This window comes from Lepisma saccharinum, chromosome 5, assembly GCF_977018435.1.
Source record: "Lepisma saccharinum chromosome 5, izLepSacc3.1, whole genome shotgun sequence".
NCBI lineage: Eukaryota > Metazoa > Arthropoda > Insecta > Zygentoma > Lepismatidae > Lepisma > Lepisma saccharinum.
Window position 1 is genome coordinate 84,805,604 of NC_139233.1, and position 19,998 is coordinate 84,825,601.

The 19,998-nt window shown below is 36.9% G+C and overlaps 1 protein-coding gene across 1 annotated transcript in view; it reads left to right on the forward strand.

Annotated features, from left to right (window-relative positions):
• The window catches only part of LOC145988126 (cilia- and flagella-associated protein 70-like), a 210,283-nt gene that overhangs the window by 25,678 nt on the left and 164,607 nt on the right, over positions 1–19,998 (forward strand). Inside the window, exon 2 of the mRNA XM_083122956.1 lies at positions 9,430–9,537. Within this exon, the coding sequence (XP_082979082.1) occupies positions 9,430–9,537 (108 nt within the window). The remainder of the gene's footprint in view (positions 1–9,429; positions 9,538–19,998) is intronic.

The window sequence follows — 19,998 nt, forward strand, 5'->3', positions numbered from 1 at the left end:
TCTCGGAGAAAAAGGTGCTTTTGTTAAGTACCCCGGAACACCTGGATTGTGGGAACTGATGACTCGGAAAAGGCCTGGCAGCTATACAGATCAAGATTATGAATATTACAAAGAAATATTAATAAAATCAGATGCTCTATACCAGAACAATGATCCCACACAAAAAAGAGTCAAGTCGAGCAGTGGAGCAAAATATAACAACTTAATCAAGCCCATATGGTCACAGATCAAGACTGGCAGTGGAATCAAACAATACAACACCCTGCCTAAAGAATTTGTCTGGGTTGATGATGTCAGGAAACTTGTAGATAGGTTGCTGGTGATAGCTGGGGAGGAAAATGCTGGGAACCACAATTTTTACAATGAAAAGGTTGGAATTATGGACATGATAAGCACAAAATTGTCTAATTTTATAGTGAATGACACTAAGGGGATTGGATATCTTATAAAAATTATTAATACTCTACCACCTAAATTTTGGAATATTTCTGAGGGTCGGGGCCTGGTTAATGACATTATAAACAAGCTGCCATTTGAACTACATATTCCAGGCTATCAGTATTGTGGTCCCGGTACAAAATTGGACCATAGATTAAACAGAGGGGACCCTGGTGTTAATCCCCTAGATGCTGCTTGTAGAGACCATGACATAGCATACAACACAGATTCTGATCTTGACAAGAGACATGTTGCAGACAAAAAATTAGAAGAGGCTGCATTTGGTAGATTTGTAAGCAAAGATGCTTCTTTGAGTGAAAAAATAGCAGCATTGGGAACCACCATAGCTATGAACACCAAACAAAAACTGGGGTGGGGGCTGTGAATATGTATATAATAAACCTAGAATGAAGGCCAAGGGTGTTATGTATCAAATACCTTATGCAGGTCTCAAATCTCTTGGGCCTATTGATAGTCTTTTAACCAAAAAGCAGCGCAAGAAAAAAAGGCTCTTGTATTGCCAAGGGACATGGTATGAAATTGTTGCTTAGTACCCCCCAATTAAAAAAATTACAGCAATCAAGAAAAAAAATCACATGTGGGGGGATTTATATTTACTATCCCGGCCATCTTAGCTGCTCTCGGGGCTGTGGGGAGCTTGGCTGGGGGATCAGCTGCCATAGCAAAAACAGTAATAGATGCCAAGAAAAATAGGGCAGAATTAGATGAGCAGAAGCGCCATAACCTGGCCATGGAGAAAAAAGGCAAAGGTGTTAAGAGAGCCATGAATAAGTTTAAAAAAAACAAGAGCCGCTTACAAACCAAGATATTGAAGTTTTAATCAAGCCACTGGGCATCAAACATTTTAGGGGTGTGTACATGTCTGATTCTTTACCAGAACAACCACTCAACAAAGAGTGTGGCATTGTTAATTTGGATAAGTACAAAAATCAGGGCACTCACTGGATTTGTTATCTTAAATATTTAAACAATGAGGCATTTGTGTTTGATTCATTTGGAGGTGTTCCACCTGAAAATTTAGTAAAATATCTAAAATCAACTAATCTTTATTACAATAATGCCCGTGTTCAAAACTTCAAAGATGTTAATTGTGGACATTTGTGTTTATCTGTTCTCAGATATATGTCTCAAATAAATAAACCATCAATTGAAGATTTTCAAAAAGCCTTGTGGTATCTGAAACATCATGGGGGTATTCCATCTCACCAGCCAAAATTCAATATTGAAACTCAAATTGCATGATGATATAGTGTATCCCAAAACAATAGCTCTCAGAGCATTTTACGGCATGTACTTGATCCCTAATATTACACACCACAACAACAAAATTGCAGTAGGGGATCAAAAAATTGTCATCACTCCAGGGCAATATAATCTGTCCACTCTAAATGCTCAATTACCCAGAGGTGTAGTGTTAAGTCAAAATTCTGTCACTCACAGAGTAGAGATTGTATCTGCTACAGAAACAGTGGATCTGGGTACTATAGGAGAGCTGTTAGGCTTTGAGAACAACACAAAACTTGAACCAGCCATCAAACACACTGCTATGAATATACCCAAATTCTTAGCCATAGAGACTCTGAATATTCACTGTAATGTGGCCGAGGGTTTGATCACCAAATCAAATGGCGTAGGCACTCACAAACAAACTGGCATCATTGCAACATTTAAACCTAATTCTGAATTTATGGAGCCAATCATCTACAATCCATCCCCAACATTATATTTTCCTGTGTGCCATAATAGAATAGATTATATTGAATTGATGGTCACTAATGAAAAAGAAGAATTAGTTGATTTTGCTGGAGCCACAACAACTGCAATCATAGAGATTAATATTTAAATAAAAATACATACAATGGAAAATATTGAGAGTTATGAGCTACAATCATTCTCCCCAAACAGGAGGACATTTGCAAATTTAAATCAACCCAACACAGAGATTGAGGTTGATCTTGATGTAGGGGATGGCTTTATACACCCCCACAGAGCAGATCTATACATCAAATTTGATGTTGTAAAGCTCGATGGAACAGATTATCCGGCAAATTCAAATATAAGACTTGTAGATAATTTTGTGCCACATCTGTTCTCTGAAATTGAGGTCAGAAAGCATGGCGTTGTTATAAACAGAATAGATTATCCCGGCATTACCTCCACAGCTTTGGCCACATTAAAATTATCCAAAACCGAGGCTTCTTACTACAAAATAGGTGGATTTGAGGCTGGTGATAAAATATTATCTAAAAATCACACAGTGCTGTTCCCGATGCGCCTGTTGCCAGGATTCTTCTCAGATTACAAAGATATTATGTGGAAGGGTGGTTTAAGAATTACATTTAGAAGAGCTGCAAATGATAATAATGCTTTGATGAGGTACAGTACATTAAACTCTACAGGGGAAGCTCTGCCTAATACCCTACCTGATGAGGGCAAGTGCATTATTCAGACTATGGAGCTAAGAATCCCTGTTGTTGAATATGAGGCCAGCTATGCTCTTAAATACAAAGCAGATATAGTAAAAAATCCACAGGTTCTTTTACAATTTTATACATATCAATGTGTACAGAAGCCTGCCGCTGGTTCTTATTATGAGTTTGATGCTACAAATTCATTCTCCAGCATACAATATGACATGCCTGATTTTGTGGTGGTACTGTTTCAGACTGGGAGACACAATAATCAGGAAAAAAATTCAAGTAGATTTGATAACTGCAACATCAAGAACATATATCTTAAAAATGGCAGAAATGAGGTATTCCCTAGAGAAAATTACAATTTAGACATGTCCAAGAATGATTTCCTCAAATTATATGAGGCATTTACGGCATTCAAAAGGGTCACTACTGGCAATACTGACATGTATTACACACCAGATGAATTCAAAGCACAGAGGCCCATGTTTGTCATCAACACCTCAAAAAGAAAACAAGTTGTGGTGAATGACAGGACAAACATTAAAATTATCTGTGAATTCCATGAGGCATTACCTGATGACACCATATGTAGTGTTATTCTCATAGGTGAAAAATCATATGTTTATGATTTAAGAAATGAGATGGTCACGGAGCAATTCTAGAGGGTCTCTGCATATTACATTGTCTTAGTACTAGATATGCAAGATGAGCCTGGTGTCCAATTGAACTTAAACCGGAAGTGGACCGGAAGTGGACCGGAAGTGGACCGGAAGTAGGCAAACCGGAAGTGGACCGGAAGTGGACCGGAAGTGGACCGGAAGTAAACCGGAAGTGGACCGGAAGTGGACCGGAAGTGGACCGGAAGTAAATATGTGTGGGTGGGTGTGGGTGGGTGTAGGTGTGTATGTATGGGTGTGGGTGGCCTAGTTTTAAGTGTGGCCAAAAAAAATATCAAGAGGGGCATATTTTTAACAAATTTATGGACAACAATCTCACAGAAGTGCCTTTTATAAGTATAGGCAAATCAATCTGAGGGGGGTCATACTTTCCGAGGGGCATTTTTTACAAAAATCTTGGATTAGACGGGGTTCCACACTTGAGCAAAAAGCTCATATGGGCATGTTGAGCCTGTTTTAAGTGTAGACAAATCTGCCAGAGGGGGGCTCATACTTTCCGGCACTGGTTATATCACAAATACAACTACTATCTCATTTTCCTACATCGCGAGTAAAATGTCGAATGAGACGCTGCCAGATTGTCTTCCTCTGGAAACAATGGATCAGAATCGACTGATCGACCAAATATCCAACATATTGGCATTCTAAAATAGAGTCTGACTACCGCACAAGATCCTGGGTTCGACTCCCAGGGTGGTTGATCTCATGTATAATGAAGAATAAACCACGTTTCAATTAAGGAAGGAATCTAGGTATGTAGCAATTGTATTTACAGCCGTCTGCATGCTCTATAAGTATAATGTTACAAAATTTCTATATATTTCTGACTTTCTGTGATTTTTCTTCATTTAGCCTCCACCTGCATATGCGGAAGCTGCTGCTGCTTAGGTGGCTAGGTTGGCTAGACATACAAATATAATTAATCCCTAGTCATACAGCGAATAATACTTATAATATAATCATGAGTTATGGAGAAGCAAATAACTTATCAAGCATTTTCTGTTTCTATTTGTTGTGCAGTTGTTAACAAGGTGCATTATGATGCCAGGGGTCCTGGGTTTGAATCCCGGACTGGGCGTGTGTGTTCTTTATGATGGTCCTCTCATCAATTTCACATCACTCATTGTCATCTTCATCTTCACGATTAGCCAAAAAGTTTCAGAAAAGCGAAGTAAAATAAACCAAATCAATCATTTATAGTATAGGGTAAAAGAAGGCATGTTCGTCATGCTGGGAATTTCGCCGTACTTGTGGTTTTTAACACGTAATAACCCTGTTATTGTTAATAGCACGTATCCAAGGTGGGGTTGAGGTGGCTCGAGCCCCTCCTCCAGGAATTTATTTTATTTTACACTAGATAAAATTAGGTTTTTGGCTTTTTGAATAATGTGACGATGATTTAAGGAGATAGACAATTATCGAGGCAAGACGGAGAATGTTCTATAACCCTGTTGTTGATAATATTGCATGTAAACTTTTCTTGCGCTTTTGGTGTTGCCGCAGCGCACTTGATCACTATGTAGAGACTTGTCAGCATTTGGAAGCTGCACAACAAAGGTAGCGCCACACGTAGGGCGATTCGTTGTAATTTCTAATCTCTGGAAGGCGGGAGAGGGTACGTTCTTGAATGAGAGAATGAGTCAACTACTGGCAATATTAACGAATCGTTTTTATCTGCGGAACGTTCTAGAATATAATGAGGATATAAATACGCAGATTCAATTTTTCTGTTATCTGTACAAAGAATCGGTTAATGAGATTTCAGAGGTAAGTGTGACAATTCATACAGTCGATTGGTGATCAGATCAGTCAGCGTCCTCTGGTTCCTTTATAAGATATAGTGATTTGAAAATGAAGACATTGACGACAGCAGAACTTCCGGGGACTCAGTGTAGTGCTAGTTCGATTCGAGAGCCGAAGAGATCATGGCCTCTCTCTCTGTCTCTCTCTCTAAAGTGAATATTTCAGCAGTATCGGATATTGGAGTGGTTTATTAAAACAGAAATAAGCTGCATAGATCAACTGAAAATCGAAGTTTTGAGTGATGATTTAGTTTTGCCAGAATTGAATTTCGTATATACAGTCCGAGAATTTCATGGTATAAAAAATACTTTTGTTTAAGCCTACTGGGTTCGAAACACATTCAAACACTTAACTACCATAAAGAGACAGCCGAAAATTTTATGAATGTCGAGAAGAGAAAGCAAGATGTTGCATATGTAGACATTTTAGGTGGAAATTGCAGGCTCTACCAGGACCCAAATCAAGGCTCTACCAACTGAGCCACCTAGCCATCCTTGACTTCAACCGATTTTTCGTTAAAATGTCTACATAGTACATGTCCTGTGTATATCAAATCGTACGGTGTTGCCTGTATAGTGAACAAGTACAGAAAATATAGGAGAGAGAAGAAAACTGAGGAGCATTCGCACCGGTTGAGAAGAATTTTTTTCTGTGGTCATCAAGAGCTACTACTTCGAGGTAATAATTACAGTGGCCTAATACGGGAGATTTCACACCGTGTTGCCTGCAGATTAGGTTTGTGCGGCCATTTGTGTCGCTACGGTGTGAAACGTTGCTGTTGATTGGCCCATTCCAATCGACATGTGTTGCGTGTCCCTTCGGTCTGAAACCTTCCTAAGTCTTGAAAATCCAAGTCACAAGGATGGAAATTAGGGCCTTGTTAAGGTTAGGTGTGAAAGCAGGCAGACGACAGCACTCTAAAGGATCATATCCAAACCTGCAGGAAGAACGCATCTTACTTCAATCTCCAATACGGAATGATAAAAACTTCTGGTGAGTTGATTTTAAAAAATGTGTCCGAGATAAAGAGAGGCGTGCCCAGGATTTTCGGAAGGGAGAGGGGTTACGCATACTATTTTTGGTGGTCAGTCCTGATTTTGCCATTTTTTTTCCTGTCTTTGATGGTCCTCTTTTTTTCCTTTTTTTTAAAAAAAGGAATACTGGATCAAATGGGGTTATGACCTCACCAACCCTCCCTTGGGCACGTCACTGGAGATAAATGAGTAAGCATTTGATCATACTGGGAGACGAAACATTAGATGTGTTGGGAACGGAAGGGTTTTCACTGTGCATTAATTGTTTCGTGATCCACCTGTATTCGAGAAGACTTCCTTTGTTTCGTGCCAATATATGACAAGACAGCGGAAACTGTGACAGGCATTTTTGAACACTTGTGAGTGCTAAGGCCTGAATCTGAACAATTTGGTGGGTTTCGGCTTTTATAAGAGCTGCAAACATGGGAGGACAAGACACGTTAGTGGTGTTTAGGCTCGAATCAGATAGAAATATTCGAGAGCTGTCTGCATCCAGTTCGCAGCCCAAAATTTGAATATCGTGTTGTCGAATGGATTGTCCATCTTGTGCATGTGTAACAGCTTCGTAAAAACACTCAAAGACACCGTAGATGTTTTTTATGCCTGATGAGAAGAAATGGACAAACATACATACTGAGATGGTTCCGACACACAATGTTAATGCATGGAAACAGAGGAGTCGAGTGGTAAAAAATGTTCCAATTTCACGTTCTGATTAAAATGACAGCCTTGCAGTGACGACGATTTAAGAGATAGTTGTTCCCCATTTTTTATTTTCTTGCCTCAACATTATGGCCTCTTAATGTTAAGCCTTGTCTACCAAGAGAAAGTAAACTTTCCTTGCAACGCCCTCCGCACCCCCCCCCCCCCGTTTTGGAACCCAATTGCCACCACTGGTCTTGAACATACAATTGTGAGGTTCTTACTATACCCCTTAAAAAAATGTTGTTGAGCCCCCCCACCTCCGAAAGGAATTCCTGGATAAGTGCCTGGGTAGTGAGCTCTCATGATCTCAACTGTAGTTTCTGTGTTCAATCCTGATGTGGATGCAGATGTTCCTTGTGGGTATCTCTTCAACAACTTTATCCTAACCATTGAAATTAACAAAAAATGTCATAAAAGTCATGCAAATAAGAAAAATACAAATGCACGCAATGAGGAATATATTTCAGAAAACGAATTTATAGATTATGCATTATTTGGTTTTATATAATTATTGTTATTATGTACTAAATATTCTCATGAAGCATGTATGGGTTTTTAGGGGTCAAACTTTACCCACAAACTCTAGCATATATAATTAATGGAAGTTCAGAAATGAAAATAATTGTCATTTAACTCAAAGCCAGACAAAATTATGTAAGGGGAGACCAGTTGTATAAAATGCTGAGCTCAAGGCAGAAATTTCAAACATTTGGAATTTGTGAAACTTTTGCAAAACTGGTTTTATTCTTGGAAAAACAGGTAATTTGTGATCAATTTTTCACTCTCACTTCTGACCATCCTCCTATCGGTGTTGTTCCTGCTTCAGACTGAAAATTCCCTGTATTGTTCGATCAGGTGCTCACAAGAGTTCGAACCTGGGAACTTTGACTTCATGATGCATTTACACTCACCATTTCCTCACAGTGGTGCATGTAGTATGTGGTATTTGAAAACTTTGGAGAAGGAATTCAGGTAACTACTATAGAAACGGGATATTATATAAATTATGTATATAACTACTATAAGAACCAAAAATGAATAACCGGAGGAATGGATACATGAACCAGAGAGGAAAGTTCTTCTTGTATATTGCACAGTAACTGTATATAATACTGTTAAATATGTGATTAATTATGGGTCAACCGCCAATCCCAAAAGTTTTTTTCTGTCTATGCCCATGGAATCATGCAGCTTTGAATTCCTTTGTTCATAGTTGTATTTCATTGCAGTTGACGAAACTCATGAAAGCTCTGTCACTCAGGAGCAGCTCAAGATAATATTTTCACCCAGGCAAGATGGATTTAGCTGGTTCCCTCCCCATCTTTCTATCCCTACTTTCCACCTTCCTCCAAAAACAAACATGATCATGTTATGTATTTACCTTTTTAATGATGAAAAATAATAGCCTTACTTCAAAAATACTACAAGCTTTACTGTTAAAAACATGTTTATTGTAGGTATGTGTTTATTTAACATCTATGTAATGACATCAAAATGTTAGTAATCTCTCAGCTTACATTCATACCTAATTTTGCAATATACGTGTTATGTTATGCAGCAATAGCTTCAACTAATCCTTGTCAAGAATAAATCCAACTCTTTTAAAAACAAATAGTCGCCACCCAGTTAGATCCCCTACTAAACTGTGGGTCCAGTCCTGATTAACCTTCTGTGCATAAAGTGGACTTAAAAATAAACAAATAACTATGCTTATGTAATCAGAAATAGGGTTTTGTTGTGTGGCAACCTGGGCAGTAGCTCAGGTCGCCTGAATCATAAGCCACCCCAGGCGGCCACTGCTTTCCATTCTGCATGAATGAACTATATCAGATGAGAAGTGTGACTGAATGTGAATCCAACTGAACAGACTCAAATATATTTACCTAGTTTGAGCAGGCTTGCGTGAATTTGGTGAACTGAGAAAAGCTGACAAGAGTGATGTGAGTAACTAGTTAAGTGAGTTTGTTGCATGGGTTGCATAATATGTTAGGAATATTACACTTGCAAATGGGTCTGTTCAGAATCTCTTACAGGTATCATGTAGTGAGTTATCAGTTTATAATTTCTGAGCTAGTGGCTTTTCTATCTTTTCTATATTGTTCAATAATACTGATCTCCTCTGGTTAACTTTCACCTAATAGAAAGACAACTGTGAAATATTTCTGATGCTACTATGAGAATTCATAAATCTGTTATTTATAAATATTCCTTGAATATGTTAGCATGACGATTATCAAGTTTAAAAGTCAACAAGTTTAAAAGTCAATGAACACATTGTTATAATAAAAGATAGATTAATTTGCAAGTAATGAATTTTTATTTTATCACTTTTAGCCACAGAGGAAATCTCTCAGTGAAGAGTTTGATGATGAAGAAGACACACAGAAAACAGCAGACCTGAATTCCTCAATAACTATTAAAATATGTGACATTGACAATTTGGTAAGTGTGAAAATATCTAGCTTCATTCAAATCTTGATTTAGGAAATCTTTTACCATGTGCAAAGAAAAAATTAATACTGAATTTGCCTTTTTTTGTACACATTTTTGTGGAAAAAGCTTAATCACTGAATTTATAATTAATTAATAGTATTTCAAACATAAAGTAATATGTAGATCTACTTTCAACAAATAACTTACCTCATTTAACTAGGAAAGAATGCTTTTTAATCTTCTTCGTCGCACACTGAAATGGAGCAAGAAAGAAATTGTCTAACTCAGAACAGAGAAAATATCCAGAAATGAAGGTAATAAAAAAGTGAGTGTCAGTGTTGAGCATTTTTACAGACCTAAAAATAGGTCTGAAAAGGAAAAAATGTGTGTCTTATACATAATGAGGCAGTCAAACGGGAAGATTAAAAAAAAATCACAAAAAATATAGAGGGCAAATATTATGTATTTTTTGAACATGAATGTACTGTACATAAGTAGAAATTACTAGTGTACCTGGAAAATATTAATTTTTTCAATATGGTGTCAGTAAGATGGCATCCTTGGTTTTGCACACATTGTCGGAGTCTCCACACACTCTCCATGAAACGCCTCTCCATTCAGAAAAAGTAACAGTGTGGTGTGCTTTATCATCTCATGGAATCATTGGTCCCTACTTTTTCGAAAATGAACACGGTAACATGGTGACGGTAAGTGCTGGACGTTATGCTGACATATTGGTAACCTTTTTCCTGCCTGCCCTCAATGACTATGACCCAGATGAAGAAACACTCTTCCAGCAAGATGGTGCAACTAACCATACTGCCAGAGTGTCTATGGATGTGCTTAGACTCGCATTTTTTTGCTCGTCTCATCAGCAGATTTGGTGATATTCCGTGGCCTGCCCGTTCACCCAACTTGAGGGTCCTTTGTTGTTATCTCAAATCCAAATTATTCAAGGACAACCCTCCAAGAACCATGGATGATTGAAGGATCAATTTTGGCAAGAGATCCACAACATTCCATTGGAGATGCTATGCAACATCATGGGCAGATTTACTCTGAGACTCCGACAATGTGTGCAACACCATATTCAAAAAATGAACATTTTTCAGGTACACTAGTAATTTCCATTCATGTACAGTACATTAATGTTCAAAAAATAAATAATATTTGCTCACTCTATTTTTTGTCAGTTTTTTAAATCTTCCCATTTGACTGCCTCACCCTGTATGTCAGCAAATATATTATATTTTTTGTGTGATAATAGAACTTCAGGTTGCATAGCTAATGTTGTTTACCCAATCCGCACAAATTGAACCCTCAGCAGTTATTACCTGCAGGAGTTACTCCAGAATTTTTCAATGGGAGGAGGGGGGGGGTGCGGTGATAAGTTTGTATTTAGAGGTGTAAGGCTAAATTAGAGACAAGAATGTCATATATTGGGCCTTTGTGAACAAAATTAAAGAATGTGTTCAGGAAATTTGGGAGAGGTGTTAGGGGGTGCTGGGGGTGTGTGTATAAATCACTGCTTAGCACTAGTATGTATTTATATTTGATTTCATTGTAATTCAAATTGATTGTATGGCAAAAGTTCAAAAAGTGTGCTTTAAAAAATAATGCTTTTCTTTGCTTTTCTGTGCATACAGTAGTTCAATACAATTTGATGTAGTGCATGCAGATTTCACATTTTCTTTATATTCAACATCACATCCCCTAAGTTTCATTCCACACCCCCTCAAAACCCATAGATGATTAATCCTGGCACCACTACTTGGAGGATGGGGTTATAATTCTTCCATGACATGCTACTTGCAGATGGTAGCACGTCACTTCTTTGGCCCAGGAACTAAAAAGGAAGTGATGCACTATCGTCTCTTCTCCAGATGCCATATCCTTAGTGAATGAAGGCAGTGAGCCTTCGAAAATAATCGAAAAAAAAATATCCAATTGTGCAACAGAGAAACACAAAACTGCACATAGGTAACACTCAAACCACATTTACCGCATCCATCATGAATTCTTCTTTCAGTTTCCTTAGGCCTCAAATTACAAATGGCGAAAATGTACTTTTGATGCTATAGTTGATGAATCAGTCACAGAATCTGAATCAGAATCTGAAAAATTTTGCACAGATAGATGCAGGTATAGTTTGCACAGTTTTCTGCACAAAATTTTGCCCCATTGTGATATGAGACCTTTTGCCCCACATCACTGCTGTTTAGTTACCAGCACATGCTGTCATTTATGGAAAATAATTTGAAACATTTAAAGCATTTTGATACATACCACAGTGTATACAATATATGTGGTCAACGATTTACTGAAGTTCATTTCTTGGTATGAAACACAGTATACAAATTCCTCTCTGAAATTAAGAGATTTTGCTCTCAATATTTCATCATTAATGTCAAACAGAATCGTTTCATTCCATAAAAATGAAAATGATTAAAACTTAGGATTTTTTTTTCACCATGAGAATTTAAACCTGCGACCATTAGATTGCAAATCGAGTATGGTAACTACTACATGGTCATATTACTACTTCAGTCATGCTTATAAGGGAAATGAGCATTATAAATATACTGAACCTGATATTACATTTTGTAAAGAAAACACAAATTCTTCTTTGAAGTCAGTGTAAATCATCATAAAATATTGATGCACCACAAATGCATATATATTTGACTGTTCTTTGTTGTTTATTTAATGTTATACTTCATTATGCTAATTGGGATGATGAGGATGAATGATTGTTGGATTAGAAGTAAGAACAATGACAATGAAATACTGAAGTGACTTGGAGTATAGGGAAACCCAGAATGTCTGACAGAGAGAAGTATGAGCTATTAAATGGTTGTAGTGTTTGGTTTGTAGCTTATAAATGACAGTTCTCTCTGAACTCTAAAATGAACTAAAAATACAATTACAGAATTAAATAGGGTTACCAGACGTCCAGTTTTTCCCAGACATGTCCTACATTTTAGCCTTATGTCTGGCGTCCGGGAGGAATTTGAAAAATATCATAAATGTCCTACATTTTGAGCATCACATAATATTAATTAGGAAAATATGTAACACGAAAAAAATCATGTAACTTACAATTCAATTACTGCACTTCCAAACTCAATAGTGAAATTTATTTTGATTCAGTCATTCATCAGTTGTTGTATGTATATCTTGCTGTAGCTTGAAAAGGTTCTGGGAAATCAGGACGAAACATTGCAGATAAAAAATAAAAAAACACTAAAAATAACTGTGTTTGATTATTTTGCATCTACAAAACGTGGTTATGTGATCCTTTAAGAAGAACATAGATATTCAGTCATTGCCAAAAAAGAAAATAAATGTTTGTCCCACTAGAAAATAAACGGGAGTAGTGGGGTTTATGCTACGGACAGGACCGGAAAGGAAGAGCATCCCCTCAAGCAGCTTTGCTATACTTAAAACTTGCTTAACATGAGCATATGAGTTTTTTGAGCAAGTGTGGAATCTTGTCTAATCCAAGATTTTTGTAAAAATGCCCTCGGGAATTTTTCAGAAACGAAGAGCTCTCTTAGATTGATTTGTTTATACTTAAAACTTGCTCAACATGTTCATTTGTTTAAGTGTAGCACCTGCCTAACCCAAAGAGTTTTGTAATTCGGAAAGTATTAACTCTCCTCAAGCAGATTTACAAAAATTGCATCAGCCAGTCTATAAACTTGTATCCATACCAACCTATACATATTTACTTCAGGTTTAAGTTCAATTGGATACCATTCAATTTGATTATCTAATATTAAAACAATGCAATATGCAGAGCCTACCTCTAGAATTGGTCCGTGTTTGCATGTTCCTTCCCCCTCTGCGTCAGTGTGTGGAATTCCCGAGACGGTAGTATTGATTTTTTTCCTCAGCGCAAGTATTTACAGAAATTCCTGAATATTGCATCAGCCAGTTATGTGAGACTGACTGAGGGGGACAGACGTGTTGATACAGTGCTTCTCATACTTACTGGTTTAAATTCATATTGAGCAATATAAAATCTGATATTTGTTGTAATCTACTCATATTTAGAGTCAAGCTTATATTTGTCCCAGCCTGTTATACATAACAAGGTTATTGCTATTCAAGATAAGCATGTTCGTGCAGGCATTTGCGGAGGGTCAGTGTGAATGATTTTCCACTTGTAAGCTATTGGCTTTACAACCTGTCATAAGATTAATATTAATAATATTAATCCATAGAGATTAGATTTGAATCCCAGGAAATTTTATATAAATACCAAAGCCAAAAATATTAAGTGTATACACACATATATACATATACACATACATACAAATCACAGTGCTGAACCCAACTGATATTTTTTATTCAGTATAAAGTTTTGAATTGAAACCCAGGAAATTGAATATAATAAACAACAGCAAAAATGCCGAATCAAAAATATTGTGACCAATGCAATAAAAATATATCCAGCTCTAATTGGGCCAGACACCAAAAAATTTGTAACCCAGACAAATACAGAACTCCCACAAAAATTTGCCCCAAATGCCATAGAAAATACAGCATGCAATACTTCACATATACACATAAAGATACTTGCTCTGTACAACCATCTACATCTGGTCTGAAAAGAAAGCACGAAGCACCTGTTAATACCAGAGCAGCAAAACAGCTACGCCATGCACCTATCCGTAGCAGTTTTAATGCCCAACTTAGGGATTACCGGTTTGTATCAGAGCCAAGATGCGGCATTGAGAATTTCTTGAACAGTATAAATTCTGATCTGCAGGCAATTCTTAATGCACAAAATGGCTCTTATAAGCTATCCCTCAAATTGTTTGTACAATATAAGAAACCAAATGGCACAAAATTTACACAGCCCCACATAACAGAAACTGTACCGGTATATTCAAATGCAAATTCAGACACAATAATAGGCAATTTGATAGATCAATTAAATATCAAACACTCTGAATTTGCGGCAAAAGAGTCAGGATGGAGCCTATGTGGCTCTCCACACAAGCTCTATGTTAATATTTCTGAATTCACTCCATTACAAGGATCTACTTATGTGCCTTTGCCTGCTAATATCAAAAACAAAAGAGCCGTGGTCAATATAAAAAACGCCGACCAGAAATGCTTTTTGTGGTGTATATTAGCTGCTTTGTATCCAGTTTCAAGCCATCCTGAGAGAATAACTTATTACAAACAACATGAGCACGATTTTGATGATGTAATGGAGGGTTTAGAATATCCAATGTCAGTTCAGAATATTGATAAATTTGAAAAAAAGGCCAGGCACATCAATGGCAAACAATTATCTATTAATGTATTTATTTGTTCCACTGGCAATTGCCCGATAGCACCTCTCAGAATCAGTACAATTGATGATGAATCTGCTATTCCGATTGATTTGCTTTTAATTGAAGGAGATGATACATACCATTATACTCTGATACATAATCTTGAAGCTATAGTCAGAACACAACTAGACAAATCTAATAGAATATTTAAGTTGTGCAGAAGATGTTTAACTGTATTTGATGGTCAAAAAATGGTAAATGGTGTTTGTGAAAAAAATGCAGAAATTGCTAAAAACAAGTTAATTGAGCATCTGAAATACTGTGGGAACCATAAACCTGTTCATATGGTGATGCCCAATCCAAGTGAAAATTGCAAATTCAAAAAGTATGAGGCCTTGTTGGAACACCCAGCATTTATTGTCTATGATTTTGAATCGAATCTCAAATCTCTTGCATTCTGTAGCCCAGATCCAGAAGAATCTTCAAGTACACCATACCAGCTACATGAACCTTCCAGTTTTTGTTATGTAGTTGTACGGGATGGTGTTGTTAGTGAGCCATACTTATACATGGGACCAAATGCCATCAAAATATTTGCACATAGAATAGAAAATGAGTGCCGTGACATAGCATCTAACATCTTATTAAAATCAAAGCCTATGTTGCCTTTAACAGAGGAACAGATTGAGGATTTCAACAATGCAGAAAAATGCCCGGTATGTGATTCTGAATTTTCAGATAAAAATATCAAGGTGAAACACCATTCTCATACAGATGGTCGATATAAACAGGCCCTGTGTAGTAGCTGTAATATTAAGATCAAGAGACCAAAATTTATCCCCATATTCTGCCATGGAGCATCCAATTATGATTTCCATCATCTGATCAGGTACGAGGGGTTTGACAAGCAGAATTTAAATATTTTAGCTGAAAATGATGAAAAATATATATCTATTAGCAAAATAATTAAAGTTGATGGTGTTCCTATTTACATAAGATTTCTTGATTCTTACAGATTTTTACCTGCTAGCCTGGCTACACTGGCCTCTCAATTATCTGATGATGACTTGAAAATCACACGTGCATTGTTTCCAAATCAGGACCTGAAATTAATTAGGCGGAAGGGTGTATATCCATATGACTATGTTACAGATTTTTCTAAATTTGATGAGTGTTCCCTGCCACCACAAGAAGCATTTTACAGCAAAATCAGAGGATCTGGAATCACTGATGAAGATTATCACCATGCCAAGTTGATGTGGAACAATTTAAAATGCAAGACATTTGGTGATTATCACATGGCATATTTAAAACTTGATACGACCCTCTCAGCTGATGTATTTCAGGCATTCAGAAAATCTTCCATGCAAAATTATGGACTGGACCCAGTGTATTTTTACAGTGCCCCGGGCCTAGCATGGTCCGCAATGTTTTTCAACACCAAAAAGCTATTGGATCTGATCCACGATCAAGATAAGTATCTGTTTATGGAGGAATGTATAAGAGGAGGGATGGTGCAATGTTCCCAGAGATATGCCAGAGCAAATAACAAATACATGCCTGATTATGATCCAGCACGGCCATCAAATTATATACTTTATGTGGATGCAAACAACCTCTATGGTCACGCCATGATGCAAAAACTGCCATATGCAGAGCTTGAGTGGGTTGAAGATTTCAATATTGAAGATCTTCAGAATTTTGATGACAGTGAACATGGTCTCATCTTTGAGGTTGATCTGGTATTTCCAGATCATTTGCACAATAAATTTTCTGATCTGCCCCCAATTCCCGAGGTTCAGTGCTCACCTGGCTCTAAACAGAGGAAGCTCATGATGACCCTGGAGCCGAAACAGGGATATGTCACATATTACAAAAACCTACAGTTCCTGATGAAACATGGTGTTCAAGTGACCAAAGTTGGCAAAGTTTTGAGGTTCAGGCACTCAGAATGGTTGAAACCTTATATTGATACAAATACGGAGCTTCGAACATCTGCAAAGAGCCAATTTGATAAGGGCTTGTTTAAATTGATGGTGAATTCAGTGTATGGCAAAACAATTGAAAATGTCAGGAAACATACCGATGTTAAAATAATTACTGACCCCAGCCTGAGCAAAAAATTGGTTGCAAAGCCCAACTTCAATTACAGAAGAATTTATGATGAGCACATGGCACTTTTCAACATGATGAAAACAAAAATCAAATTTGATAAACCTATTTATGAAGGGGCTGTGATATTGGAATCGTCCAAATTACATATGTTAATATTATATTATGATGTGCTGAAACCTTTTTATGGTGATCGTGTAAAATTATTGTACATGGACACGGATAGTTTTATTCTCGATATTCAAACAGAAGATGTTTATCAAGATATGTCACAGCCTGAATTGTTTCAATACTTTGATACCAGTGAACATACAAGAATTCAACCCCACAACAAAAAGGTGCCTGGCAAGTTAAAAGATGAGACACTTGGTGATGTTATTGTGGAATTTGCTGGGTTAAGTGCCAAGATGTATAGTTTTAAAACATGTAGTGCTGTTGTCAAAAAGGCCAAGGGCATTGGCAGAGTGACTGTGGAAAAAGATCTCCAATTTGAAGATTATAAAAATTGCATCAAATCACAGAGTTCAATCAGAACATCAGAAAATAGAATTCAGAGTGAGAATCACTTGTTGACTTCAAATATTGTAACAAAAGTGGCTCTGGACCCACATGATGACAAGAGATGTATTTTGTCATGTAACATACATACTCTACCTTGGGGGCATTGTGATTTGAAAAGTGGGAAACAATGCCCAATTCCAGAGCATGATTTGAAATAAATAAACATGCCTATGAACTTATTTGGGTTCAAAAAACAGGCTATTATGGACCTGCCGACACCACAACCCTCTCCTGATTTACAATCTGTAATGTCTAAACTGAGTGGCTTGTTAATTATTCATCTGAACAGCATACTTACAGATAATGATGATGAAACAGGTAAAACATTGTACATATTTAACAATAATTTAAATCATTACCAATTACCTGTAGGTGGTCAATTGCAATTTATTACAACCCCCGAGGGTGATGTCAAGATTTCAGTAGGGAGAAATATTTATAGAATTAAGCACTCAAACATGGTTTCTGGCACTGTATATACTGTTTCTGCTGGTGACTGCTTATATATTGAGGTCCCTGGATCCTATGACAAGCTTATACCCTTTTTTATAGAATTAAGAATCAGATACTCTATAATAAATAACCATTAAAACAAAATGCCTAATGATATATTTGGCCATACAAGACATGAAGATCACAGTGATGAGATTCTGATGCTTGATGTCAGAGTCAAGAAATTGAGAAGTGATTTACAAGCTTTACAAACCACACTCAATGCCAGTCTTCAATTAGAAATTACAAATTTACAATCACAATGCATGGACCCTCTTCTTAAAATTGATTCTGAACTCAAATTGTTGCTTCAGAAATATACTGATTTGGCCACATTAGATAATTTTCAAAGTTTAGAAGAAGCTGTAGCAGCTCTTCAAGCCAAATTTAAGACCCAGGCCACCAACTCTGAGCAATTGAAACAACAATTAGAAGAACAGATTAATAATGTCCAGACACAGCTCCAAACAATTGTCAAAAGCATAAAATCACAAGAAGATTTTGATCTAGTCATTTCCACTCTAAAAGAACAGATTCAGTCACTCCAGATACCTAATCTGGACCCTCTGAACAATGCCATAGCCGAGGTTAAAGAAAAAATTGAGACACTTGAAAATTTTATGAACAACTTGCCATCTTCTGATGCTTTGAGTGCAATAACTCGGAGTGTTGCCAACATTAAGCTGCAACTTGAAACATATGAAGATTTTGGAAAAATTCAAAGTACCATAACCCATCTTGAGGGTACAATAGCAGCAGTGCAAAGTGATTTGGCAAATGTACAAGAAACTCGCCTGCCTGGGATTGTAGATACACTTGTCAGTGTCCAGCAACAGATCACAAAACTTGAAAACCTCAACACTGAATCTGAGCTATCTCATTTTCATCACTTGATCGATGATATCCAAACAAAACTTGAAATTTTACAACAATCCACACCCTCTCAGGCAGATATAGCCCTGCTCCAAAATGCTATGCAAAATGTGGCTGATGCTTCTGAATTAAACAATGTGAAATTGGCACTTGAATTTTTGCAAAATACAGTATCAAATCTACCTACATCACAGGAACTTAAAAATATTAAGATATTATAAAAATAAGATAATAAGATAATAATAAGATAAAAATAAGATAAGATATATTAAAATATAATAGGATATTGAAATCAGAAGATATCAAGAATATCCAGACAGAGATCAAACATCTCACTCAGACAGTGGCCACTCTACCAACGAATCAACATATTAATGAATTGCATGCTCTGTTTGAGGATATCAGAAGACAGGTCCATGATCTTACTGCTCAAAATTCAAAATTGGCAGTTGTTGAAAATTTGCAACAAATTGTAGCTAATATCAAGCAACAGCTAGGGACCATGGAATCCAATCAAGCAAATGCTCTGTCTGTTTTTGCCACCCAGCTTCAAGAGATTGTGCAACAATACAAAAAACTTGTTGTGGACATAAAAATAAAGCCAGGCCATGATGATGTTGTTAGGACCATCAATGAGCACCTTGAATCTGTAACAAGCAGATTGCTTACAGCAGAAAAGGAAATAACGGGCATAATCGAGAATCCAAAACATACAGTAATTCTTGAATTGTACAGCATCCCCAACAAAGAATATGATTCACCATTTACACCAGGTGGCAAAATATATATGCTGTCCCCTGCACAATTTTATTACCAGTTTTTTGTTGGGGGCACATTGAGACCAATCAAGATCAAATATTGGCATCAGCCACAGGCACACCACTACCCCACCTTATCAATAACAAATGCTGACAACAAACCAAAAATCACCAGTGTAGAGTTAGAGGATTTTACAGATCCCAATACATTAGAAACAGCCTATGCTGAAGATGATGGCTCTTTGGAATTTAAAATACAAATAGGGGACAAATTATATTTAGAAAATCCTGTAGTATCAGCTGCTGAACACCCCATAGTTGCAATATTCTTGTTTACATATTATGTCTAGACAAATTATTGTTGATGAATTACACAGACAGGCCCG